A 26,211-nucleotide genomic window follows, 5' to 3' on the forward strand; every position below is an offset into this window, starting at 1 on the left:
TTTTTATCTAAGAAGCAATTAATTTTATTTCAATTAATTGGACCTTCTCTAGTGGTGAGGAGATAAAATATTCAAAGATGTCATGAAGAAGCGTTACAAAATTCTTTCATTGTAGAGGAAGAAAAGAAATGTGGGAGGAATAAACGTACAAGCTTGAGATTCTTGCAAGTTAAACTGATGAAAAAATATAAGATTAACTGAAAGAAAACAGAAAAACTCGGAATGGATAGTACTAGAAAGGGAATGAAGTTTAAAGATATTTTGTTTAACGTATCCTCAGCAAAAAAGAAGGAATGATTGGGATTTTGGCAACAGCTATGAAGCTTAGAAACATTTTCTGTGGACAATTGATGGTCCTGATTCATCATATTCCTGCTTGGAGATCCACATTTGTTGGAAGGTGGAAAGTGATGCTAAGATTGAACCTCCGATCCAGACGGAATATTTACGTTCAGGTGGGGCAATTATTTTGATTTTCATCGTGCTGGGAGCTAAAGCGGTGATTTCCTTTTGCATTCTGTCAGCAATACCTGTGTAAATGAAAGAAAAGAGACATTAATATTAAGCTCCCAACTATACCAATAATATCTAAAATTTGCAAATGAATGGAAGGTTTGACCTTCCTAGAGAAGAAGGTTGAAGGATGATTGAAAAGGATTACATACCTGGATACATAGTAGTTCCTCCAGATAGAACAGTGTTAGCATAAAGATCCTTACGAATGTCAACATCACATTTCATGATTGAATTATAAGTGGTTTCATGAATACCACAAGATTCCATACCAAGGAATGATGGTTGGAAGAGAGCTTCTGGGCATCGGAATCGTTCATTACCGATAGTAATTACTTGACCGTCAGGGAGTTCATATGACTTTTCAATTGAAGATGAGCTGGCAGCTGTGGCCATTTCTTGCTCAAAGTCAAGAGCAACATAGCAAAGTTTTTCCTTAATGTCTCGAACAATTTCTCTTTCAGCAGTGGTAGTGAAAGAGTAACCTCTTTCAGTTAAGATCTTCATCAAATAATCAGTAAGATCTCTACCAGCCAAATCTAAACGAAGAATAGCATGGGGTAAAGCATAACCTTCATAAATGGGTACAGTGTGAGAAACACCATCACCAGAATCCAAAACAATACCGGTGGTACGACCGGAGGCGTACAAACTAAGAACAGCTTGGATGGCTACATACATAGCTGGAGTGTTGAAGGTTTCAAACATGATTTGGGTCATTTTTTCACGGTTAGCCTTTGGGTTAAGAGGGGCTTCAGTTAAAAGAACTGGATGTTCTTCAGGGGCAACTCTCAATTCATTGTAGAAGGTGTGATGCCAGATTTTTTCCATGTCATCCCAATTGGTGACAATACCGTGTTCAATTGGATATTTAAGAGTAAGGATTCCTCTTTTGGATTGGGCTTCATCTCCTACATAAGAATCCTTTTGGCCCATACCGACCATTACTCCTTGATGTCTTGGTCGCCCAACAATAGATGGGAATACAGCTCTTGGGGCATCATCACCGGCAAAACCGGCTTTACACATACCAGATCCATTATCAACAACAAGAGCGGCTACTTCGTCGTCACACATTTTGATTTAATTTTTTTTATAAGTATTAACTAAAGTGAATAGAAAAACAAAAAATAATAATTTAATAAATTGAAAATGAGAATCACAAATGAGAATAAAGGTGGATTACTAAGAGACAGTAAAACAACGATTTATGACAAGGCTTTTGAAATGTTAAACGGTTAAATGTGAGAACAAATGGTGACTCGGTTAAACCAGACAACTAGTTTAAATAGTAACTTTTGATTAAGGCTGGGAGGGCAAACGAAATCAAAGTGTCAATTCTTACCCGAAATAGGTAATGTTTTTAGAAGATGATTTCACAAAATTTGATCAAATTTAATCTTGATTAGTTCAAGAGTAATAACTTTTAAACAAGGCAAACTGAAGAGAGACAGGGAGAGCAACGTTGGGAGAGACAAAAGTAACAGTCAGACAGACAAATAGACAGGAGAAAAGAAAAGACCAAGTAAGGTGAAGTGGAAGAGAGAAAGAAGTTTGGGGGAAACATTGAATCAAAATGGGTGTGGTTAGGGGTGAAAATATTTCCTTTTATGGTAAAAGAATGGTTACCAGGGATCTCATTGGTTGGATACTCTTATTAAAAGTCACTACAGGGTAGTAAAAAAGTTTCTGGTTTCGGGGGGAGGATTTCAAGTGCGCAAAGATCAAAAGACAATTGTGAAGTGAAAACATTGCACAAAATGAGTCTTACTGCGCCTTAAAAGGGGCTGCCTTCCCCTTTGCACAAACTTTAGCACGACCCTGTACTAAACTAGTTGTCTGGTTTAAGAGAGTCACCATTTGTTCTCATATTTAACCGTTTAACATTTCTAAAGCCCTGTCATAACTAAAGATTTTACTGCCTTTTAGTAAATAATCCACCTCAATTCTCATTTGTGATCAATAGTTTTAAATTATTTTTTGTTTTCTATTCATTTAGTTAATACTTATAAAAAAAATTAAATCAAAATGTGTGACGACGAAGTAGCCGCTCTTGTTGTTGATAATGGATCTGGTATGTGTAAAGCCGGTTTTGCCGGTGATGATGCCCCAAGAGCTGTATTCCCATCTATTGTTGGGCGACCAAGACATCAAGGAGTAATGGTCGGTATGGGCCAAAAGGATTCTTATGTTGGAGACGAAGCCCAATCTAAAAGAGGAATCCTTACTCTTAAATATCCAATTGAACACGGTATTGTCACCAATTGGGATGACATGGAAAAAATCTGGCATCATACCTTCTACAATGAATTGAGAGTTGCCCCTGAAGAACATCCAGTTCTTTTAACTGAAGCCCCTCTTAACCCAAAGGCTAACCGTGAAAAAATGACCCAAATCATGTTTGAAACCTTCAACACTCCAGCTATGTATGTAGCCATCCAAGCTGTTCTTAGTTTGTACGCCTCCGGTCGTACCACCGGTATTGTTTTGGATTCTGGTGATGGTGTTTCTCACACTGTACCCATTTATGAAGGTTATGCTTTACCCCATGCTATTCTTCGTTTAGATTTGGCTGGTAGAGATCTTACTGATTATTTGATGAAGATCTTAACTGAAAGAGGTTACTCTTTCACTACCACTGCTGAAAGAGAAATTGTTCGAGACATTAAGGAAAAACTTTGCTATGTTGCTCTTGACTTTGAGCAAGAAATGGCCACAGCTGCCAGCTCATCTTCAATTGAAAAGTCATATGAACTCCCTGACGGTCAAGTTATTACTATCGGTAATGAACGATTCCGATGCCCAGAAGCTCTCTTCCAACCATCATTCCTTGGTATGGAATCTTCTGGAATCCATGAAACCACTTATAATTCTATTATGAAGTGTGATGTTGATATTCGTAAGGATCTTTACGCTAACACTGTTCTATCCGGAGGAACTACTATGTATCCAGGTATGTACTTTACAATTTTGTCCTGTTAGGTTACTTTTGCCATGCTCGATGTTTTCTTTGTTACATCTTGTTGTATCATATTACATGATTGTTAACCATCGATCAAGTATATGTCACAGCTTTATCATGATTTATTTCTTTATGCTATTTACAAGTTAAATCATTTACAATCTATAAAACTAATTTTTGTTTTATTATTTTCATTAACAGGTATTGCTGACAGAATGCAAAAAGAAATCACCGCTCTAGCTCCCAGTACCATGAAAATCAAAATAATTGCCCCACCTGAACGTAAATATTCCGTCTGGATCGGAGGTTCAATCTTAGCATCACTTTCCACTTTCCAACAAATGTGGATCTCCAAGCAAGAATATGATGAATCAGGACCATCAATTGTCCACAGAAAATGTTTCTAAGCTTCAAGCTGTTGCCAAATCGCTTTACATTCCTTCAATTCCATTTTTCTAGCCCTTATTTCTTCTACCACCATCAACATTTTTAGCTCTTATATTCCTATTGATTCCAAGAAACCTTAATTCCACATTTTTTTCCACACACATATACCTATCAGTCTATCGGGCTAAAGGCGTGAAACAGACTGTCTTAAATGATCTATTTCTCTTGTATTTTGACATTAATCTATTAGCTTAAAAGCTCAACAGGCTGGTAGGATATGCCTTCACCCTATCAACTATCGAAATAAACTAAATTTCTCTTAGTTAAAAACTTGAAAGTATCTTTATTTAATTTTATTAACCCATGTTTTTTTGCACTTTGAAACATGGAATATCATTTCAATATCAACTCTTTTATGGCTAACCTTGATATAAGCTTAATGAATCGTGTCTAGAAAGTTGATTATAAAATGTTTATATTCTTAAATGTTACCAAATATTTATCATACAATTTATGCAGACATATTTAATTGTAATTAACGCTTACTTTTGTCAACTAACTATCCACAATCAAGTTGAAATTTAATGAATAAGGAGTGTGTCTCGAGCTATTATTAGATGTAGTTTTAGTATTGGTAGCTTTTTAGCAGACTGAAACATGAACGTGTTGAATGAATTTTTGAAACTAAAGATGATTATGATTATGATTGTTATTACTATTATTATTATTAATGTAATGTCAATGGCAAAGCATAAGAAGACGATGAGAATGATAAAGATGTTAAAGGTGTGAAAAGAGGAGTTGAAGGGGTTGGGTGTCAATGATTATTCATAAACAGAGCGTGAATGGTTTTTGGTAAACAAAAACCATTTTAAAGAGCGAAATATTAACCTCAACAATTGTTTATAATATTAAAATTAAGAAGATGGTTTTACTGTCGTCTTAATAACAACCTGTTCTTGCAACTTTCGCCACTTTTTTTAGACTAACGACTTGGCAAGAGTGTTGATCTTGATCACAATCTGCATACTTGAATGAAGCAATCTCAAAACATATAACTCTTTAGACTCAAGTGTAAAATTAATTTGAAAGGATCAATGAATCAAGTTAATTATTCAAGCTAGCTAAATTTACAACTTTGTATATTTGTTTGTGGTAAAGGGAAAAGGTTATTGATCATTAAATAACTACAACAATTGGACCAATTTAAAAACAAAACAAACGACCGCCTGACCAGTAAAGATGAAACAAAATATCAACATGTAAATATACTTGGATAAGAATTTCCATTTGCCAGAATAATTATCATTTACAAGAGCAAATTGTTATCAACTGTTGATAATCTGTTCTTCTATGTATTTCCTGTTGAAACTGAAACGGCTTTTCTGATGCCATTACAATCATTAAATTGTATCCAAAATTGCAAAGGATGATGTTGAACGGAAACTTGACTTGAACGGAAGGAAGAAGCTACTAGAGATGAAAAAGATGATCATTTTGGTAGATGCTGATCTTTACTGTTGATTGAAATTAACGCCGACATTAATCACTTTCAGATAACTCTTGGAGGCCAGATATGATCCAAAAATGGTGATTGGAAAAATTAATGTTGTCTGAAAAAAAGAAATGGTGAAAATTGGAATGATTAACATTGTAATTAGTAACTCAATACTTGAACTTGCCAAAGCTGGTACAACAAAAAAGGTAAATCAAGTTTCACCTCTTTAACCTTATTCATAATTATCATGGTTATACAAATACGGTGATAAATCCATGGGTACAGAAATGACAATAATGTACTTAATTGCCCAACATCCTTTAACAACACCGTTGGGTGTTACTAATGTTCACTATCGCGATTAATCATTAAATTGTTTCAACGTTTTTTCTTCTCACTTTTCGCATTATTTTATTATAACCATATTATATTTATAACTCTACTGTTATCGATAAATTGTCTCCTCTATCAATAATTAATCATAGCAATTAATTGGAACAATTGAATAGAAAAGTGAAAAAATTTGAATCTTTTCAATTCTCTCTGGTTTTCCCATTGGTAAATCTTTTACACCTTGTTGGTTATATTTTCATTTTTTTGCTTCCAACAAACCATTAAAAGATTTAACCACAATCTGACTTTGTCACTTTACCTTGATTCAGATTATTCAGGTAAAACCTTTGATTGTATAACATATTGTTTATCTAATGATTATGATGAAAATGAAAACCACTCATTTACAGTTAACTTCACTTGACATAATTTTCCCTGGCAAGAGTCTACTTTATAGTCAACTGTTCAATACGTCTAGGTTGCACTGGAAGGATTGAGAGCATAAGAAACAAACAAAATTAAACCTTTCTAATCAGTAGATTAAATCCAATACAAACAGCCATCACAATTGTAAACATTAGTCAATGTTAACTGTAAACCCAAAAATGTAAACCAGAATCTAACCCAAAATAATGGACAAAATAATTCATTAATCAATAATTTACACAGAAGGAAAAAAAAGATTTGTCTAAAACAACTAAAACAATAGTGAAAATAGCCTCAAGTATGACTTGGCTAAAAAACTGGTAACACAAACTATGTAAATGTTGATTAGTGCTTACAATTTGAGTTGTCAATCTTTATCAATTGTGATTATTGGTGTAATTTTACCATAGATTGTTGCTTAAGGAAGACCAATAAGTAAACAGTAAAAATATGAGATATGTTCATGAAACTGGAAATGTACATAAATCACTCAAAAATCAGTCAACCTTGATGTGATCATTAAAGCTTCGTAAGATGACAAAGTTGTTATAATCAAGATATCATCATCAACGTAATCTTCCTTTCTCTATTCACCATCACCAGCATGATCAACAGCATCATGTTCATAACCAACACATGAACAAAAACCAGCAACTGATTATTTATTTCTTACTTTTCAAGACTATGTTATTCCTATGTGAAAGCAAGGGCAACAACAAACATTATCTTGTTAACCATTTTGTCAATTATTGACTTTCTAGTGTATTTATTGGCTTTTCAATTTCAACTCTTACATTGGCAAGATGATCATAATCATGAAGAGTAGGAAGAAGATAAGAAGAAGAACGATGAAGATAAAAAAAATGACTGTTGAGTTATCAGTTGATCTTGAAACAGAAATGTTGTTCAAAGCATTCTTCTGGAAATGATAACACGTTCAGTGTTAAGAACGAAGAAGCCAAATTGATGAGCAGAATGGTGATGATAGTGATAAAAATGGCAACAATTCATGTGAATGTACCTTTAGTTTGGGTTGACTTTTTCACGTACCTTTTGCTATTCTTGATTGAAAAGAAAGCTCATTTATCATTGAAAATAGATGAAGTCTGTTTATTGATGTTGTTCAGTTGTACTTGTGTGTGTGTGTCTCAGATAATTTTAATTGTATAACCGATAAGTATAATTAATGTCGATAAGTTGACAGTGTATGATGTTAATGAAGACGAAAAGTCAATCAAGATTGTTAATGGTTTACACTGAACATGTATGAACATTTGGTATCATCTTCAATCATTGAGGCCATCTTGGTGAACAAGATTAATTAGTCGATACATGTAATTTTTAGGTGTAAGTTGGACAAGTGAATCGGAAATGGCAATTAATTTAATCTCTTAAACTTTGATATATTGATCTTGTTTCAATAATTGCCATCGATACATTGATTTCTTGAACTTTGATTTCACTTTACATCAAAGAGTATAACAAGAGAGTACACTTAATGTTAACCAATTTTATCAGTAAATTGTTAAAAAAGTCACCACAAGATGGCGCTGAAAGAAAAAATCAATTAGCACAAAATAAACTAAAGACTAATATTAATGAAATAACTGCAATTAAATTGAATAACAAAATTTAATTAACATTTTCAAACAAAAAAAGAAACAGAAAACAAAAAGAAACAAAAAACCAAAAAAAGAAACAAAAAGAAATAAATAAGAAAAAGAAAAAAATCAATAATAACGATGATTTTGGGGTCTAACCCCACCAAAATGACCTCGGAGGCCAAATCCTCGATCCCGAGCAGCATCAACATTTGGCTGCTCGGGTGCTCCGAATTGGAGCACACCAACATGTTGGTTCTGAACATTCCTGTGAAAAAAAGATATTGATTAGATATATCAAAACAATCATATTTTAATCATATTCAACCATGTTTACATCGATATAATACTTACATTATATTATTGATGACTGGTCTTTCGACCAGTCTCTCCAAATACCGCCTTTGCCGGCGGTTAAATCCACTTGGAGGTGGAGTGTAACCTGGATCCCTGTTGAAAAACAAGAAAATCATTAGACTGAGTGAAATAACTGATTTAAATCTGGAAGATAATCAACAATTGATACCTCAGATATACTTACATTATTCTATGCCTGTTGGCAATCCCATAAGGGTGATGGCGCCGATGAGGATGGTCACCAGCAAATCGAGGCTGAGGCCTCGCCATCCTTATCTGGGCCTCAGGCATAAACTGAGGCCTGAAACCAGCTTGTGGCCCTGGTGCCCTTTGGGGAGCTTGGGCTGGTTGAGCCGGCCTTGGAGGTGGCCTAGCTGGTGCTGGTGGCCGTACACCGGCATTGAAATGAGGGAAAGCTTCATTGCTTTCCCTAATATGGCACCTTCTGAGGTGCTCGCCAACAATTTGAACCCTGAAAAATAAAAAAACTTGTGATTAGACTCAATATACTCCAATGATGCTAAGTATGATGCTATCTTATCTACATGTATTCCAAAATATGAAATTATACTTACTCATCATCCGAACCTCGTCGTCGAGATGGCTGAACTCCATTTTGATCCACTGAAACGAAAAAAAAATCATTAATAAATCGTATATTTCGAGAAAAGAAATGATTAATGAATTAAGATCTTTGATAATAACGCTTATTTTTATAGGTGTCACCCTCCACCACCCCTGACACCTCCTGAATAAATGATAAATCTTCAATGATAAACCTCAACTTTCACCAGTTTTAAGCTTTTCGGCTTCTTTTACGCTTGAGAATTTCATTCAATGATAAGTTTTCTGCCTCTTTCAATCTCATGTGCTTCAAATACTTTCCGAGAAACATAGATGACAAACGCTTTATACATTCTGTCTTGATAAGATAGTTATGACAATCAGGGATAAAATCAAACTTTACAAGATTCAATATTTGGCTAAGAGTGAATTTCACACCAACGATAGTGATTACTGAAGGGACCTTTTCATCTAAAATCTTACAACATTCTTCAACGTAAGAAACAAATTGATAACATGGATAGTTCAAACATGCTCCCGTTTCCTGTGCATACTCCTTAAAAGATGTGAATCTATGATATTCTTCAAGTGATTCAGACCGCAACAATGATCGACATTCATCACAATCTGACACGCTAGTGTTAGATATCTTTCTTAATAGATAGCCTGCTACATATGAAATTAGCCCAAGTCCATCTTGATTATCTTGTGAGTCTAACGCCGCTTGATCTTCACCAATGTCTAAACTTTCATTAATTCTGATAAATTCTTCTAACGACTCATTCTGACTATCATCATAATAAGGATTGAAGTTTGCTATATACTCTGCTAAGTTCGCATTCGGACTAGCATCGTTAAAAGGATTAAAGTTTGCTATATACTCTCCTGCCCTTGCAATCCAGTTTGAGTCTGATTCAGTTTCTGTCATTTCACTGAGCGAATCTACTATTGAATCATCTTGCTCATCTAATTCACAATTCATAATTTGAATATCTGATTTAGCTAATAACCTATTTCTGAACTTGGCTCTGAAGTTTCGCGTCGTAAGTCTTTTACAGTTTCCTTTCATCTGTCCGAAGAAATTTTCCAATATATCTTGATTAAGCCTTCTAGTATGAATCACATTTACTCCTAATTCAAAACATCTCTCACTCAATCTTATCACCCCTTCTATAGTCTGCTGTAACATATCAAGACAAGCAACCTTATTGTTTATGTTTCCATTCTTGTTAATGAATTTCGACAAAGTCAATGAGTTTTTCCATTTACGGAGCTCTTCAATTATTGAATTTTCTCTAGTTATACCTATCTTCCAAGGTTTTTTATCTTGCATACCATTCGTGGATGAATTCAGCATATCAAACAATTTATCTAACTCTTTGACGAATTTCGCAGTTGGCAAAGCTTCTGGAGGCAATTTCTGGTTCACTATAGCATACAACATTGACGCACTAACAGACGCACTGAAAACTTGTGTTGCTAACTTTACTCTCATTTTCAGGTATTCATTTCCTATCAAATGGTCTTTTGTTATCCTTGGACACTCTTTCAATATATTTTTTGACGCAAGCATACGTTTGAGATGCGATGATATGTATTCCCAGTCTATCATTCCATTATTTTCTTCATCCATAACCCATTTTAATTTGTTGTTAATAAGATTATTTCTGATAAGTTTTATACAATGAGGAACATCAAAAAGGAACTGAATTTTTTCTCCATGCATTTCAAAAGTTGGATTCAATTTGTCACAGCCTAAATGGTTCAAAAGTCCACGATTTGGTCCAGCGCCATCGCATACAATAGCCAAAACAGGAAGTCCAACTTCATAACAAGCATCAACATGCTCTTTAACTATTGGTAAAAGGGCTTCAGCATCCAATTTACCTTGAGTCAGATAGTATGAAACGATTTCTTTCCACTGTCCTGAAATCCCACGCAAACCGAAAACTAGAACTTTTTTGGCCTTTTCTGGTTTTCTTCCATGAACCCCCATGTCTACAAAACCGTCTACTATATCTCTGTTAGCAATATATGTGTATTCAGGTTGTATGTCTGTTTCATCAAAACTCAATATACAATATCTATCTTTCAAATCAATTTTATCTGCCCATTTTTTAAGCATAAATTTCATTTCGCTTGTTATACCAGTTGTAGAAAATAAATCTTTATTAAACCTAGCTAAAGTGATTCGATGAGGCATTGAAAACATGGATCTGATTATTTTATAAGCTACTGGAGATTTACTATGGATGAAATTAGCTAGTTTCTTACTTTCTGGGGTATGTCTTCTCCCATTCATAGATTTATCCGCATTTCTTAGAGCACAATCAACTAATGTAAATGCATCATCATTTAAATAAGTTTTGAGCTTCTTATAATGTTGAAGAATCAGTCTCGAAGGTGGATCAGATCTAATTTTTTTCAAATTTGTTTCTAATTTTGTAATATCATTCTTGAGTTTTCTATTTTCATATTCATATTTAGTTTCCAATTCTTCGATCTGCAATTTCAGCTTATCAACTTGTATCACATGCTCTTTCTTTATCTGATCAATCATTCCATGAATAGCTTTTGCTGTTTCAGTATCTAATTCTATGAATACTCCATCTTCATGTTTTGCTTTTGCAGCCTCAAGGCTCATTCGTTCACAATCACCTGTCTCATTTACTAGATATACTTCATTATTCACTTCTTCATTTATAATACACGCTTCTTCAGCGCGCATAAAATTGTTGTTATCTTCTTCATTTGTAATACACGCTTCTTCAGCGAGCATAAAATTGTCATCTTCGTCATTTGTAATACACGCTTCTTCAGCGAGCATAAAATTGTTGTTATCTTCTTCATTTGTAATACACGCTTCTTCAGCGAGCACTAAATTATCGTTTCCATTTTCCACTTCTGACTGTCGATTTTGATCAAAACAACTTTCTAAGTTTAGTGTAGGTATGGCAGTAACGACTAATTTATAACCTCTTCGAGTTGATGAAAGAAAATCTGAATGAAAATGCTCACTACAAATCTCTAATTTCTTTATTTCAGAATTATTTGCTCGAATTCGAAGTCTCATATTCACCGCATCTAACCATTTCTTACATCTTTCTTCATCATTCAAAGGAAATTTAAAAAGAGATACAAAGATATTCCTACCTGACTGGCAGTCCGGAACCAAGCACCTAGAAGACACTGAAAATTGAGATAAAAATCGATTAGAGTCCATGTTTAGATTTATGTAAAAATTGTAAATCATAACAAAATCTCCGAAAAATTTATTCTTCACAATAAATGCAATACCTTATTAAATAAGATTCTTAATTTATTATTATATTATATTATAACTCATTATTTTTATGAATTTTTATGAACTTTTAAGTTATTTATTATATGTTTAATGTTTAATTAACACGAATGAAACTTTTTTGATCAACAATGAACTTTTTTATATTTCGTCAGAAATATAAAAAAAGTTCAAATCAAAAAAGTTTCATTCTTGTTAATTAAACATTAAACATATTATAAATAGCTTAAAAGTTCATAAAAATTCATAAAAATGATGAGTTACAATATAATATGATAATGTAGCGACATGTCCAAAAAATTAATTTAAATTAATGTATAAATTAACAAAAAAAACTTACTTTTTTTGATCAACAGAGATGTTGGGAGTGCAAAAAAACCAAAAAAATTAATCTAATTAACAAAAATTACTAATTTCTTAAAGAAAATTTAATTATAAATCACTTTTTTCAACTTTTACACTGTAGCGGTCAACAACGTTGATTTGTTTACAATTAATTGTAAACAAATCAACGTGGTTGACCATTACCAGAGGCATCGTGTGGTGACTTTTTTAACTTTTTGTGATAAAAATGCTCCCATTGAAGTGAACACTCTTCTTACTCTTTGCTTTACATGTGATTACCCAAATTGACCATATTGTAAATAACCACAACTGCTTAAGGTTAATTTTAATTCACTGTTAGTTTATTTTCATCCTTTACCTGGGTTATTGTAATCAGTTAAACATTATTTACAGATCCTGTTAACTTTAATTGAAGTGTAATTGTGTCTCAATGTAATTAAAGAAAATTAATAATAATGTTAACTCGGCAAGAAAACAAAAAGAGTAGCTGGTTACCTAAGCAAAGTTACAGCAGCCAACAGCAGCAACAGCTTACAACATTTTAACCCCTTCTGGCTATTAAAATGATCCTAATCAGGTAAAGTATAATGGTGAAGATGATGGTGATTATGATGTGTTTAAGTTGAAAGGAAATTGTTGTAAACAGGCTTACCCTAAATTAGCAAGACTCAAGTCTTTGTAAATCAAGAGGTTGAAAAAAAGAGATGAAGTAAGATTTAGAGTAAAAATGACCTCGCAAAAAACAGGTTTTTCAGTGGAGATGATGATGCGTGCCTGATCATGAAGCCCTCATCATTATCATCATCATCAACATCATAATCATCATCTCTTCTTCACATTGACCTGTCTTGTTTCAACTTTATTTGTAGCAAAGAGTTTCAAAGTAAAATATGTGCTACTCTCACAGCATCAACTAGCCCAATTATCTTATCATCCTGATCTTCACCATCTTGGCCATCTTCATCCTCCTCATCATCTCCATCATCGGTGTATATTAAGGTTATAGACCCACAGTTCCCAGGTCCATTACTTGATTATATCATCTCATCTTAGATGGTTCGGCTACAACAATCAACCTCATGATATAACGTAAAGTTATACTCAACATGCGTCATTGAAACTTGACTGGTTAAAGCAATGGAAGAGAGCAAAAAAAGATACAATTTTTTGGCGACCAAATTTTTCTTTGGGTTCCTATCTTCACTTTCCCATAAGTTCAACTATTATCATCAACATGATGATTATCAACTAATACATGTTTCAAGAAAACATAAATAAGACTTCAAACACACAGCAAGCAAGCAAGCAAAAGATGGTTCCTGAAGCAACAACATACAAAGCCTAAAACGCCCAGAAACCTTGACTTTCAATGAAAGTTAATCATAAGTCTTTTTTTCTCGCAAATTTATGCCTTTTCCAGCCATTTTTTAAAATATATTGAAGGTCAACTTTCATTTTGATATCATTATTGTTACTGGTGATTACTATTGTTGATGCTAATATTATCATGATTAACCATTGATCGTTTCTAGTAATCATTGTAATCACAATGATTCCGCTCCCAAGCAAATTACTTGCGTCCGTTCATTGGACTTGTCCCATTAGGTTGTTACAAAACGATACATGTGAATGAAATGGGAAAAGGTCAATGAATGCTCATAATTCACCTGTAACACACCAACAATCAACATAACCTTGTTAATGCTAATCTCAATTTTGTAGCTATTAATAAGTGTAAACTCAAGTAATCTAACCCCTCATGATTAACAGATTTCACCTTTAATTAGTAATAACTTTCCCATTGTAAATAACTTGGACTTTTAATGGACTCAATGCAATGTTGGAATTCACAATCAACCTTACCTTATTAAGCATTGATTACAAATTGACAGTTTAATTCCTAATAAAGTAATCCATCGGGAAATCACATGAGAATGAAAAATGAGTTTCCTTTGATAACCTTTTATGTTGATTATTTCAATTTTTAAGCAATTAAGGTCAACTATGAACATTTTGATGGTGCCTTTTGATGATGAGTTGTACAATTAGTAAACCTTTCAACAATCAAATCAAGTCAAGGGTAAGTTTACCTTCCATTGGCTATGCTTTCAACAATTAACACACACAATTGTATGCTTATATGAAAGTAAATTCAACAATAACAATGGCAACAGCTACAATTATGGTCAGTAGATGTTGTCAACAAATGGATTACAATTAGCTTACATAATATAATCACCTATTAACCTGTTTAACTAATTAACATTTGTATTTCTGCCTAACAAAGCTGTAATCATTGTGTTAATGATGAAAAGGGAAAAGTTGAAGCCTAAGTGTGTTGGTAAATAAAACATATTTAATCTGTAAATCTATTCGTAAATCGTGTTAGAAGCAAATTAGCTTATCCATTGTAAACAGCAATTATAATTACAATTAGAATCTAAAATTGGTTGCAAAAATACATCGGAATATGAAGGTTCCTTGGAGATTGAATTGAAAATTTTACCCAATTTTTAGTCATTTTTGTTTGCAGTTGAATTGGCTTTTGATTGTTACTTCATGAAATGTTTAACATTTTATTTTAAACTTGGAAATATTCAAATGCTTTTGACAGTTACAAGCTTTTTTATTACACAAATGACATCATTATTAAATCATGATAATAATTATAATTACCATCTTCTTATTGCTCAAGATGAAGTTAATTCATTTAACTCTCTTCAATTACAACAACTTTGCAATTGAGTTTTTTTCCCGTTCACTTTTGCTTTGTTTTTTGCTCTTCTTCCCATGAATCAAATGATTGAATGAGAAAAGGCAATATTTTGTTGGATAATCAATGTTGCTTGTTGATCAACTATTTTCATGATGATTCAATTTATTCATCTCTTGATAGTATCAAAAAACATCTTGAAATGTTTACTTCCATTTGACTAATCAAGAGTCAAGAGTGACTTTGAATCACTGAAAGCTCATCCCAGTCACCTTTGGTGCCATGGAACACGGTTGAAGGAAACTCTGTAAATTGATTTGAACCAAAAGGTTCATCAAAACATAAAATACCTTCGAATCTTTGTCTCTTATAAAAGATCAGTTGATCAGCTTTTCAACCAATTTTCTGGATTAATTTCAATGGTTAAGCTGCTTACATTGGAGGAGAGAGTTGAGTGTTGAATTGTTCATTTAACTGTTTTAAGGTGAGAAAATTTAGAGTTGATTAACATGGAATGATCCGGATTTCCGTCTAAATCTGAAGACGAAGGTTAGACTCAAAGGATGCAGAAATGATATCAATGAGGTTAACATCCTAACCTAGTGAATTGAAGATTAAACTGAATAAACTCTGAAGATCATAACCACAAAGAAACCATTGATGGTTAAATCCGGTCATGAAGTCAATGACAATTTAAATCAATAATTTTCAACCAAAAGCTTGGATTGAGATGCAAAGTAACAAAATGACTCTCAATCATAACAATCAATTTTGATTGACGATTAATTTCAACTCTTATTGAGACCAAAGATCGATTAATATCAAGACAATATCAAGATTGCTTGAGATGATAAAACATTTAACCCAATTTCAACCAGAATTTACTCTTATCCTTAAAACCCAAAGACTTAACATGGAAACCAGAGATTAACCCAAAATTGAAAGCAACTGTTAATGTTAACTGTTTAACCTTTAGTTGATTAAAGGTCAACTTTCTCTAATAAAGCAATTAATCCAATTGAGTATAATTTAGATTAGATTTACTCTGGAAATTCACTTTCAATGTTATTCCGTAATGATAATCATAACTCATTAAAGTCTTGAATCTTGGAAATTATTTTTGCATGGGATTTTTGATTTAAACTTGAACTTGAATTGAACTTTGAAGGGTTTAATCAATCTGAATTAATTAGATGGAAAATGATTACAATTAACTTTAGTTTTGTGCAATTGAAGGGGAAAAGTGAAGATTAATTTAAAGAGTAATTTGTTTCTTTTCACAATTAGTATTTAACTATTAAGATTGACTAACGTGATTGTTTTACCTTGATTAGGTATTAATACCTTTAAATGGTATTTTATTGATAAAACTCACGAACTCGGTCAGAACTGAATCACAATTGAACGACAATTAAAAAGACACACAACAAATGATCGTCTTTTCTATTCTTTTGTTTCTCTTTTTGTCAAATTAAATCAACTTAAATTGTAAATGATGAAAAGAGAAGCCGTTAAATTGTCGCTTTCATGGACTATTAGCGGCCATTGATGCATTCACTATTGATTGGTAATTTAAATTGTCAATAAAAGATTAGATTAACAAATTTAGTCAAAACTAAAATTCATAATTCATTGAAAAACGTTATTTATTGTGAAATGTATTTCAAGTCTGTCAAGTTGATCGTAAATCTAATGCGAAATGAAACCAAATTTGAGTCAAAATTTTAAATCAATCACAATTAGCTTTTTAATCATTCAAAGTCTCATCTTTCAAATTAAACTGACAATTTGATATTTTAATTTCAAATTAAGATTTAGTCTTTGATTTACTTTTACTTTTAGCTCATGTATTGGCTTGTGTTTTGGAGGAATCTGGTTTTCTGGTTTATTTTGGGTAACTCTGGTTTAGAGTTGAATTTGGGTTTTGTTTTATCTTTTTGTATCGATTTCATGTTTTTGATTCGATTAGTTGATTGTCTTAATTTGAGACTACAATTTGAATGGTTAATCTGATTTAAATCTTGATCGTCTTGGATGTGTTTTAATCTAACCCGGAATTGAGCTTTTCAGTGATGAACGTCAAGTTTGACTTGAAACATTATCTTATAATTAACTTTGATTTAGTTTAAGGATAACAAACTAATTGTTAATCACTTCTCATCCTTTTTCATCAGTTAACTGAGCAACTAATTATTGCATTTGATTAAAATTGAAATCATGTTTATCTCGTCTTTACACAATTGAATGTTAAATTCTTGGTTATTGCTACTCCCCTTAAAATTAACAAAGATACTTTGCTTTCAGAAGGAAATACCATTGAAGATGTTTGATAAACTGGAACAATTATAATCAAGTTTAAGTTCAATTTTAATTGTTCATTCATTTCTCTTTAACCTCATTACAGGTCAGAGAATAGCCAAAATCCCAACGGAAAATGGTCAATGTAAAGAGCAAATGAAACATTCAAAGTTGCTTTGAAACGGAAAATGGTTAGAGTTGAGACTCAAAAAGTGAATTTAGATGTTGATAGAGTTTAAAAGAGAAACAAATTTTAACCATTTAGAGAATTAAATTTTATATTATTGATTAGATCCAATTACACCAAATTGCTTTTCTCTTAGTTTATGGCCTTATTTTTTCCTAATTGCTTGATTCCCGGTTGAGTTTCTCCGTATTCAGTTTTTAACTTAAATTCCGGGTCTTGAGTCAGCAACTCAAGTTTAATTCATGAGAAAAATTTCAGGATAGTCAGCAACTTGCAAGTTCCTTATGATTTAATATACTCAGATTTAGTATACAAAATATATCATCATCTTAGGTAGGTTTATTCATTTAAAAGGTATAATCTCAGAAAAAGTGATTTGTATTTTTGCCTTTTCTGGTTGTATTTTGTTCATTGATTTTTGTATTGATTGTCTGAATAGCTTCACTCGCTTCAATTTTCTGTTGGATGTTCTGTTCAGTTGATTGATGAAATTACCAGATGTCTAAGGTTCAAATTTTACTTTAATCACAGTCAAAGAAAATTAGTTGATTCCAATTGATTGAATCAAATTAGTAACACTATTAAAAGAGCAAAATTAGTGATTATATAACTTATCCTACCATCTATCGGTTATTTTTCAACCCATTGTTTTAAAAAATAAAAGCTGATTCATTTTTGATTTGTAACGTCTTTTTTAAATTAGCTTTGCAATCTTAATGCATGTAATTACTATTCATCCGTGTTAATTAATTCATTACTGAATATTTAATAATTACTGGATTTACTTATCAATCTGTGTCTTTTTTGAGTTGAGATATTTTACTTGGTGTTTTGAGACCTTTGAAAGTTTGATATTTACTCATAAGTTGTTTCATTGAGTAAGATTTGTTTCCGAAAAATCTTCATTTCTACAAAGAGGTTTGGTTTAAAGATATTTTCCCTTGGTGTTTTTATTCGATTACTCATTCAAATATTTCAGTAATATTTACACTCCCTCCCAAAGGGCAACTGTTGGTCAGATGAGGATTGTTGACCGGTAAAAAGGAGAGGCTGGATAAAGAGAGGAGGAAAAGCCAGTAGAGTACACTTATCGTTCAATCTTGTATTTGATTAAAATTTGGTTTGTTTTACCCCATTTGGATATACTTTTGGAGATGAAAGTAGGAAAAAGATAAACTTAAAAGCCAGACAGAGGAACAATAATTGGTAGAGAAATTCACTCGTCAGTTACAGAAGCGGAAGCATATTTAAAGATCCGATTTCCCTTTGAACCGTTACTCACTGTCTTTATATTCTGTATGCATTGTAATTTGATTACAATAGAAGAATGGTCTAGGACTTAATCATCAAACAAGATTTACTCTGTGATCAGCCGTTTAAGAGCAGATAATATTGAAAAGATCAGTCACTTTCTTTCTCCCTTTGGATTTTGATTAAATAATCGACTACAGCATTATAGTTTTTCTCGATGGATTGAAACATCAATAATGGATTCGAGATAGGGCTTATCAAGCTGATCATTGAATATATCATGAGTAAAGCTAAGAAATCAACAAATAGAAAATTTCCATTTTCTATGTTTATGTCAAATATAATCAGTACCAACTGTTATACCTGTTAAACAATAGAGTTGAGCTGTTAGACCAAAAATGTTGAACAATGTTGGACTAAATTTCAAGCTAGGCGATTTCCATATCCCTTTCTCAAAAGATTTTCAAGAAAAAAATGACTTAAATTTATTTGATTTGTCAGAAGCGACTATTTCTTGAGCCACTTGGAGTTGCTGGGAAAATATAAAATGACAGCGTAATTTGGCGGTGCTAATCTCCGTACTCACTTAAAGTGATCAATTCTGTTCGAGTGATTGATTAAATTATGATATTTCATGGCGAATTTACAATGTATGAAAAATTATTGGCTGAAGCACTTTTATATATCATTAAGGTAGGGTAGATCATTTATCATCTTTTATCATCATCAAAATAAGGTAGATTTATGTATTTCATGGCAAAGGGTTAATTTTTTACAAGCGTTAATGGTCAGTTTTTACGATCTAAATCAGGATTTTGAAAAATCTGTTTAATTTTTACTTTCATGTTGAATCCAAGGAAATATTTACAATTTTTAAAAAACTTTTTACAAGGCGCCACCACTGAAGTTGCAATAACCTCCATAGCTCGGTGTTTCCCTCTGGTGGAGGTTATAAAAGTTATTTTTTATTTTTTCTGCATTTACTGAATCATTTTTGACATACGACAGCTTTTTTGTTTTAATTCAAATTTTTAATTGTTCTGTGTTTGGACTTCATTCATTTTAGACAAAACTGTTTTTATCAATATTATCATCATTCGACACTTCCTTATCACTTTGATTTTTAAATCAAGTCTTTAGTGTTTACTCTTTACTTTTATTTTGGTGAGTTCCTGTGTCTTTCCATTTTGGTTTAGGATCTCTTCTCACAATCATGGCTGAATTAGAGAATTCATTTGAAAAAATTGAAGATGTTGATCCAGCAGCTGATTTCATTGCTCGTGAACAAAATGTTTTAGCTGAAATCGGCAATGATATTGAATTCAAAAATGAGATGAATCATGTTAATCAAGAGAATGGAGAGAATGGAGAAGACCCTGATCTTGGTTCTACTGCTTTACCTGCCGATATCTCAAACTCTATTCCAGCTAGCAATTCCACCAGTAACGGACTCAGCAACCAAGTTAACGGTGATAAGGAACCTATTAAAGAACCAGAAAAGATCAGAAAATGGAGAGAGGAACAGCAAAATATGTTGAAACAAAAGGATGAAGAGGAGATCAAGAAAAAAAAGGAACTCGCTGAGCAAGCAAAGAAGGAATTAGAGGAATGGTACTCTCGTTATGAAGAGCAATTAAATAAATCAAAAGTAATCAATAGGTAAGTCTGGTCAACTCATTTACAAAATATTTATAATTCCCCGGTTTTTGGCAATCATTCGGTTTAACCTAACTAACATTCTAATCTCTCTGTCTGACATCGATTTCTTTCATCTTATGCTGCCTACTTAAGGGAGGCTTGCAAGTAGGTATCCTTTAACATATTAACTTGAAACCATTAATCAATTAGCTTTTATGATTTTTATTAAATACTACTTGACATACAGTTAATTTATTGTTTCTTTACTCTCCTTGGATGATAATAGGAATGCTGAAAAAGAGTGGATCGCTGAAAGAGATGCTGAATCACCTGGACAAGATTGGGAAAAAATTGCTCGGATGTGTGATTTCAATCCCAAAGCATCTCGTAACTCAAAAGATACATCAAGAATGAGATCGATTTTACTTCAATTGAAGCAACAACAAGCTCAAGAAAAATCATCTTGAATCATCTTCCTTTTTATACGTTTATTATTACAATGAGTGATTGATTTGAATCTTCATCATCTTGCTGTGTTTACCTCTAATTTATCACAGACAAAATACCTACCAGAAAGTAAAAACTATATCATTTCAGAGTGTCTTATCTCAAGACCACAGAAGTCTACTAATAGTGTAATACCACAACAATCGACATTTCATCTGATAGAATCACTTGTAACTATAAATCTGTGTTCAACGCATTCCTGCAATTATTTACATCACCATGATTATATCATCATTTTGGCAGAAACTGGCTAATAAGAAAATGCCATTCTGAATCACCCAACCAACTAATGAACTGAGAAGTTTTGTTTGAGTAAAAAAAACTAGTGGACCTAGTTCATTAACATAAGCAGTATTTCAATTGACGTGAGATGTTTCAGTGAATAGACTACTTTTTACTGTAACTAGGTTTAACCCTCTAAAGATGAAATCTTCGTTTTCGAATTTAAACGTTAACTACGATAAAATGTCTTTGATATTTCTAATCAAATTTTTCTTCCTTTCTGATCTGAGATTTTTGCTTTTATGAAAACATTTTGGGTTTATCCTTTTCCAAGATATTGTCAGTAATGTGATACCTCATCACTATGTAAACAGAAGTCATTTAATTGATTGAATAAAACAATGTCAGGAAAAAACAGATTTTACATTATTACTATTAAATATTTATCGTGCTTCATTTTTTGTGTTATCAGATCAGATCATGACATGGATATGTGTCGTTGGAACATTTGTTTTTCATACGATAGTGTCATAAATATTTTAATTAAATGAATACTGATGAATCCCAAATCAATTTATCAAGGTTTCAATGTTAACATTTCACATTTTTATGGTTTGAAATGGTCAATAACCCCACCATGGTCGTTCAATGATACCAGAATGAATCCAGCTTTCAGTGTCGAATGATGTTTTGCTTCCAAGCTTGGACCCGATGTAAGTGTAACCGTTGATGTGATCTATTTGATGAATTTGAAAAGGATGATAACAAGTATTTATTTTGAAACAATTCAAAATGGCGTGTTTTAAAATTTTGAGCATCTCAACAAGAACATGTTTAAATGTATTTGTGATTAATTGAAATGGTTAAGATATCAAATTAACCTCCTCTTTGAATGCTCATTGGACCACATGGATTCTGTTGAAACGACAGCCTGAAACCTCTACCAACGTTCCGTGAGTCACTGACAAAACGAGCAATGAATGGTCCTGTACCAGTATCTGATTTGTAAAAAGATAGGTTTCATTAGTACTTCAAGGAAAATAATTATTTTGATGATTCAGAAACTGGAGGAAACCAGAGTTATTGAGTTATTAAAGAAATTTGTCTCTAATTTAAACCAGTTTGTGGAGGTAATTACGATTATTTAAACTGAATGTGGTGAGAACTCGGTTTAATATAACTTACCGACGACTGGAGCATCTTGATTTGCATTCTGATTGATTCCCAAAAGATTGAGTCGACTTCCACAAAATCTTACTCCATTCAATTGAATGTAATCATATGCACAACGTATCAGTCCAGCTCCAGCAACAGATTGATCAAATGTTGGTGAATTATCTAGAAAAGCAAAAATTTCATTATTTTTACGATCCTTTTTAAAAAGTGAATCGGTGGATTTGCTTGAATTTACTGAGATCCAACCACAATTTAATGAACGAAAGTTGATTAAAATTCTGAAAAAACTGACAAACTTACTTGGACCAATATTAACGATCTCAAAAGGTGTGAATGTACTATTGACACTGTACGATTGGGTACAAAAGCCATTCTCTTTTCTGAAACAAATGGCATAATCCAGTCCATTTAGATATGTTGCATCAAGAATTCCCTGAGATTGTCCTGAAGATGGGTTTGTACTTGAAAAATCTTGAAACTGTGAGGTTTCATAATTGAAACTGGAGAAGGCACCGGATGGACCTGTGTAGTATTGTAAGCAATTGGACGGAGCTTTGGAAGGATTTGTACATTCGATTTGAGTAATTTGAATATTCCATCTTCTATAACCAGGACCATTGGTGATGACTCTGAAAATGAATGGACCTTGAGCACCATCAACATCCATGTACACTGAATAAAATAGATTGGAAGAAATAAAATCCAATTTATAAAAAGCGAGTAAACAATACAGAGCAATGGCTCAGCATATCAGAGCTAAAAACTGAATGATTATTGATGATTGCTGTTTTGTAATCATTGAATCCAATTGATTTAAGAGACTCAATGCTAATGGAATCAGAACAAGTAAATCAAATGGCTTGATGAAAATTGTCTTAATTAGTTGAGTCTTGTCTCATTGTCTTAATAATTGATGCCGGAGTAATGTTTGTGTTTGAAATTTTTGATACTCACTGTGAGTCCCAGAGTTACGGCCACATATTGGAGGTACAAATGAGTTTGAATTTTGTCCTGAAACCACGAATCTATCCACATCACAATTTCCCATGACAGGACGATTAATTTCAAAATCAACAAAATCCAAACGCAATTGACAAATCTTGAAGAGTGATGCTGCTCTATTCACGGTTAAAGTACATGATGTAGTCCCATTATAAGGCGATGGATATGCTGGGTTAGTGAAATAGGTACTGTTCATGGCAGAAACAGCATCACAGGTTCGTGGAACTAAATAGAAAGCAAGTAAAATATGAAAGTATTACAATCAGAATCAGTGTTGATATCATTTTAAAAGCTCATCGTGAAAACTCGTTATACTCACAAACACAGCAAACATTAGAGACACCACATTTTCCGATAGCAACACCACCGAGGGTTCGACATGAAATTGATGAATAACAAGTTCCCATCATAGATGATGTTGTAGCACTTGGTGTACCAGGAATCAGTGAGGTAACTGTACATGCTGGTCCAGCAAAACCAATGAAACACAAGTGAGGCTCTGAAAAATAAACAGTTTAAGGGACATTAATATTAACACTATTTTGGCTTTTAGGTTGAAAATAACAGAATCAACAAATTCATACCAATTTGTATCAATAGGAAAAGAAGAGAATATATATTAATCCGAATCAATGGTGAATTGGTCATATTATAACTCTATTTACTGTCCACTATTAACCCAAAAATAAAATCTGTAAAACTGTTAACACTGGTAAAAGGCCTCAAACATTTTGTTGATTTGGCCTGATGATTGCAAATTTTGAGTTGTACATAAATGAAGATTAATGATGATAAAGGTGAAGATTAAGATGAATGTCTTTAACTGTTTGGAGTAAGTAAATCGCGAAAATGGATGAATTGGGTTCTAATTTGGTAATACAAGGTGTTAAAGAGCCGTAAGACTTTTCACAATTTTTAGATTATCAAAGGGCATTGACGGATGAAGTGATGAACAGAATCATTTTGGTGGAAATAAGGCCAAAAGTTAGGATGAGTGATAATCATCCTTTCATTGTTACACTTGTTTATGGTGATAATGATGATGAAAATTTAAAGATGAGGAAGATGATAGTTAATTCTGTGGAAACTGGAAAACATAAGAAACAAAAATATAAAAAAAATCATCAATTGTTACATTTAGTGTAAAAAAGGCGCTTATATATTCATAAACAATGAAGTGATCAACAAAAGGCAATGACATGATTCAAATAGGCTTAGAGAGGTGCAGAAATAGCAGCAGAGTTATTTTTAATGCTAAATGATTTGGTTTGATGAACTAGGATCACGTATTATTATTGACCAAATTGTGTTAAATTTACTGCCATTATTTTTCAAAGATCAACTCCACCGAGACTAATTAGACTTGTAACAACAACTTAATCATTAGCCTAATTCCATAAAAGAGTTTCAATTTTACCCATTTTTTGTAGCCAAACAAAGTGACCATTTTATTGTTTACCAGTGACGATCAGCTGAAAGCGTAGTCTGAGTCTGTGTTTTATGTTTCGAAAGTTTATCGTCGGTTCTTTGTGGGAAGCAACAGTCAGTTTATGAAGATGGATATTGTGAGCAGAGTTGAGTAGACGGGAATCATTCGAGATATTTGATCTACAATTTAGATTCGATCACTTGGTGAATGTATTTTCAAGTCAAATCATTTTAAGCATTTAGAGACAAAATCATTGTTTTTGTCTTACCATCAAGTACAGGAGTCAAGTTTTCTGGGTTTGAAATGTATTATTTTTGACTGGAAAATTCAATCTTAAAATGTTCATAGTAATGCTGAGATTCCTTTCAAAGTCAGATTCAACTGAAGCCTTATAGTGACTCTAAATTTTGATTTTTCAATTTCGAAAACACAGAAAACCCAAATTTGAAAATTTTCAAGAAATCACTATTTTAGCTTATTACATGTCGTATTGCTTCTTGAAAAGTTCATTTTTAGTCGATTCAGACAAATTTAAGATAAATATTATTTTTTTATTAAATATTTATCGTGCTTCACTTTTTATGTTATCAATTTTAATATTAATAATACATATAATACATTTATAATGTATATTAATAATTCAGTGTGTAGATACAGCAATGTTAAAGCCTTCAAATAGACTTTAATGTGAAATTATTCGTGTATATCAATTGATGGGCAAAGTAAGACAGTTGCATCCCAGTATTAAACAAAACTCCAAAATGTAATTTAATAAAATTCTGATCAGATTATGACATGTATTGAACATGTAGTTGGAACAATGTTGAAAATTTGTTTTGTATTCGGTAGTGTCGCAAATATTTTGATGAAATAAACGTGAATCCCAAATCAGTTTATCAATTTATCAATGTTTCAATGTTAACATTTCACTTTTGTATGGCTTGAAATTATCAATAACCCAGCCATGATCGTTGAAAGATATCATAATCAATCCAGTCTTCAGTTCCGAATGATGTTTTGCTTTCAATCTCAGGCTTGGACTCGCTGTAAGTATAACCGTTGATGGTCCTCTTTTTGTTTAAGCATGAATCCATAGCCGACCGCTAAGATAATCATTACTAGGTAAATGATGAAGATTGGTGGATTGAATGTTGGACCAAATAGAGATACAAAATTGAGGAACAAAAATATGGTGGCGTAAGTATAAAGGCATCGACGATTCTCCATGATTGCACCAATAACACCTAACATATGGAGGGCAATAAACATCATTAGAGTGAAGGCGACCATGTACATCGGCAGTCTTGTGTATAATCGAGTGATCACAGTACCATTGATTGAATATGGTTCCATTTCTTTTTGTCCTTCATCGTAAACATAGAAACCAAAGACAACAGTTCTTTGGATGATCCGTCCAAGATTAAAAACAACTAAACATAATTTAGCTGTGAAATAAGCGTGAGCTGTTTCACCCATTTTAATCAACAAATCTCCGTTATTT

General features: G+C 32.5%; 4 protein-coding genes and 2 long non-coding RNA genes across 9 annotated transcripts; 3 read left to right on the top strand and 3 right to left on the bottom strand.

Annotated features, from left to right (window-relative positions):
* LOC107362974 (actin 403) lies at positions 1-1,901 on the bottom strand. 2 transcript variants are annotated; one of them, XM_015930130.2, is made up of 3 exons: positions 1,859-1,901; positions 666-1,619; positions 1-530 (listed from the first exon to the last, which is right to left on the bottom strand). In XM_015930130.2, exons 2-3 carry the CDS (start codon positions 1,588-1,590, stop codon positions 325-327), a joined length of 1,131 nt encoding a protein of 376 aa, XP_015785616.2. In that variant the 5' UTR covers positions 1,591-1,619; positions 1,859-1,901; the 3' UTR covers positions 1-324. The 2 variants fall into 2 exon arrangements, with proteins under 2 accessions (XP_015785616.2, XP_015785617.2); XM_015930131.2 differs by having other exon boundaries at positions 666-1,901.
* Positions 1,902-2,422: 521 nt separating this feature from the next.
* Positions 2,423-4,192, top strand: LOC107362975 (actin-3). The gene is made up of 2 exons (XM_015930133.3): positions 2,423-3,466; positions 3,677-4,192. The coding sequence occupies exons 1-2, from the start codon at positions 2,542-2,544 to the stop codon at positions 3,880-3,882; spliced, it is 1,131 nt and encodes a 376-aa protein (XP_015785619.1). The 5' UTR covers positions 2,423-2,541; the 3' UTR covers positions 3,883-4,192.
* A 750-nt stretch (positions 4,193-4,942) lies between these two features.
* Positions 4,943-6,390, bottom strand: LOC112538950 (uncharacterized). The gene is made up of 2 exons (XR_003082427.2): positions 6,013-6,390; positions 4,943-5,475 (listed from the first exon to the last, which is right to left on the bottom strand). It is a non-coding gene; the product is annotated as an uncharacterized LOC112538950 (long non-coding RNA).
* Positions 6,391-12,578: 6,188 nt separating this feature from the next.
* On the top strand, positions 12,579-14,229 carry LOC107363330 (uncharacterized). Its single transcript, XR_001568862.3, has 2 exons — positions 12,579-12,864; positions 13,157-14,229. It is a non-coding gene; the product is annotated as an uncharacterized LOC107363330 (long non-coding RNA).
* A 5,499-nt stretch (positions 14,230-19,728) lies between these two features.
* Positions 19,729-21,093, top strand: Clc (clathrin light chain). 3 transcript variants are annotated; one of them, XM_015930537.3, is made up of 3 exons: positions 19,729-20,395; positions 20,528-20,539; positions 20,661-21,093. In XM_015930537.3, the coding sequence occupies exons 1-3, from the start codon at positions 19,950-19,952 to the stop codon at positions 20,839-20,841; spliced, it is 639 nt and encodes a 212-aa protein (XP_015786023.1). In that variant the 5' UTR covers positions 19,729-19,949; the 3' UTR covers positions 20,842-21,093. The 3 variants fall into 3 exon arrangements, with proteins under 3 accessions (XP_015786023.1, XP_025016795.2, XP_015786024.1); XM_025161027.2 differs by having other exon boundaries at positions 20,622-20,742; XM_015930538.3 differs by lacking the exon at positions 20,528-20,539.
* A 373-nt stretch (positions 21,094-21,466) lies between these two features.
* LOC107363319 (uncharacterized) lies at positions 21,467-24,465 on the bottom strand. Its single transcript, XM_015930536.3, has 6 exons — positions 23,866-24,465; positions 23,601-23,780; positions 23,234-23,506; positions 22,580-22,951; positions 22,289-22,441; positions 21,467-22,101 (listed from the first exon to the last, which is right to left on the bottom strand). Exons 1-6 carry the CDS (start codon positions 23,927-23,929, stop codon positions 21,980-21,982), a joined length of 1,164 nt encoding a protein of 387 aa, XP_015786022.3. The 5' UTR covers positions 23,930-24,465; the 3' UTR covers positions 21,467-21,979.
* Between the last annotated feature and the right edge of the window lie 1,746 nt (positions 24,466-26,211).

This window comes from Tetranychus urticae, chromosome 3, assembly GCF_039701765.1.
Source record: "Tetranychus urticae isolate SD_2017Ah chromosome 3, NJAU_TeUrti_SD_1.0, whole genome shotgun sequence".
Classification (NCBI taxonomy): domain Eukaryota; kingdom Metazoa; phylum Arthropoda; class Arachnida; order Trombidiformes; family Tetranychidae; genus Tetranychus; species Tetranychus urticae.